Source organism: Thermobia domestica, chromosome 8 (assembly GCF_964235325.1).
Source record: "Thermobia domestica chromosome 8, izTheDome1.hap1.1, whole genome shotgun sequence".
NCBI classification, from domain to species: domain Eukaryota; kingdom Metazoa; phylum Arthropoda; class Insecta; order Zygentoma; family Lepismatidae; genus Thermobia; species Thermobia domestica.
In genome coordinates this window covers 146937781-146939025 of record NC_137461.1, presented here as the reverse complement: position 1 = coordinate 146939025, position 1245 = coordinate 146937781, and the positions used below count along the sequence as shown (strand labels likewise).

Sequence of the window (1245 nt, the reverse complement as noted above, 5' to 3'; positions counted from 1 at the left end):
TTTCCAGAATGTTTATGACGAAAGGCACGACGGAGCTTAAACGAGTCTGGACGTAGCGGACAGAATTTATGGTTTGTCCAGGCTCAAGAAAGCAACCAGCATGCAACCCTGTACATCCCAGAAGACACTCCCCATAACTTTCCTTACCGATTGCACTGTCTTCGCTTTCTTCTTCTGTGGCGAATTCAAGTGGTGTCATTCCGTACTCTATCGTTTTGTTTCAATCGATTGATGTAACCAGCTTTAATCTTCAGTAACATTACTCGTAAAAAAATCCCCACTTTCATGTCGAAATCTCTGAAAAAGGGTGTGAACAATCGTTAGTCTCTGACGTTTGTGGTCCTCGGTTAATAAACGTGGACCCAACAGGAGAAACCTTCCTATAACCTAAGCTGTGAATAATTTCTTGATCCAAGTTTTTTTTAGCGATTTCATTCACAGTGATATGCCTATCTCTCCTAATCAGCTCATCAACCCTTACCTTGTTGCGTTCTGTGGAGGCAGTTCGATGCCGCCCGCTCCGACGCTCATCTTCGATACTCGTATTTCCATCCTTAAGATGTTTCACCCACCTTCTAACACTGCTGCTACCAATCCATACATCTCCACAGGCACGCTCTAGTCTGCGGTGAATTTCAGAAGCAGATTGGTCCTCTTTAACAAAGAATTCAACCACAGCACGCTGTCGAAACCAAATATCGCTGCCCACCATTTTGCAAGTACTAACTGTGGTCACGTGCTAACAACAAACAGCGTCAACGAATGTAAAGAAAAATCTGTAAATTGAGATGACATACTTGATTTTACTTACAACTAAAGATTACGGTTGGAAGAACATGTTGCTCTTCACTTTCAGTAGGCGCCTCATGTACATATATATATATATATATATATATATATATATATATATATATATATATATATATATATATATACAGGGTGTTTAATAAGTAATGGTCATAAATTAAACCGTAGATAGTACATGCCAAAACTAACAAAAAAGTCTTAGTAAACATGTGTCCGCAAACGCTTCGTAACGGAGATAGAGGCTGTCGAAAGTGTGGGAAAATGAAGTTTAAAGACGAATATCTCAAAAAGTATGAATCGGACAGAGGGCAGTCCAATGAATGACTATCGTAGTCAGACATGCGCTATGCAGAAATGCATGGTTGATAACTCTGCAATGCGCGCGCAAGGGATTCCCCAAAGAAACGGAGGGATTCCCGGAAAATTGTCTAAGGAAAG

At 40.5% G+C, this 1245-nt stretch overlaps 1 protein-coding gene across 1 annotated transcript; it reads right to left on the bottom strand.

The window, feature by feature from the left end:
- Positions 1-283: 283 nt before the first annotated feature.
- Positions 284-712, bottom strand: LOC145692329 (protein GVQW3-like). The gene has a single exon (XM_081767627.1). It carries the CDS (start codon positions 710-712, stop codon positions 284-286), a length of 429 nt encoding a protein of 142 aa, XP_081623753.1.
- Between the last annotated feature and the right edge of the window lie 533 nt (positions 713-1245).

Excerpts from the sequence above, each read along its gene's own strand:
- LOC145692329 (XM_081767627.1), bottom strand. The coding sequence starts at position 712 with ATGGTGGGCAGCGATATTTGGTTTCGACAGCGTGCTGTGGTTGAATTC.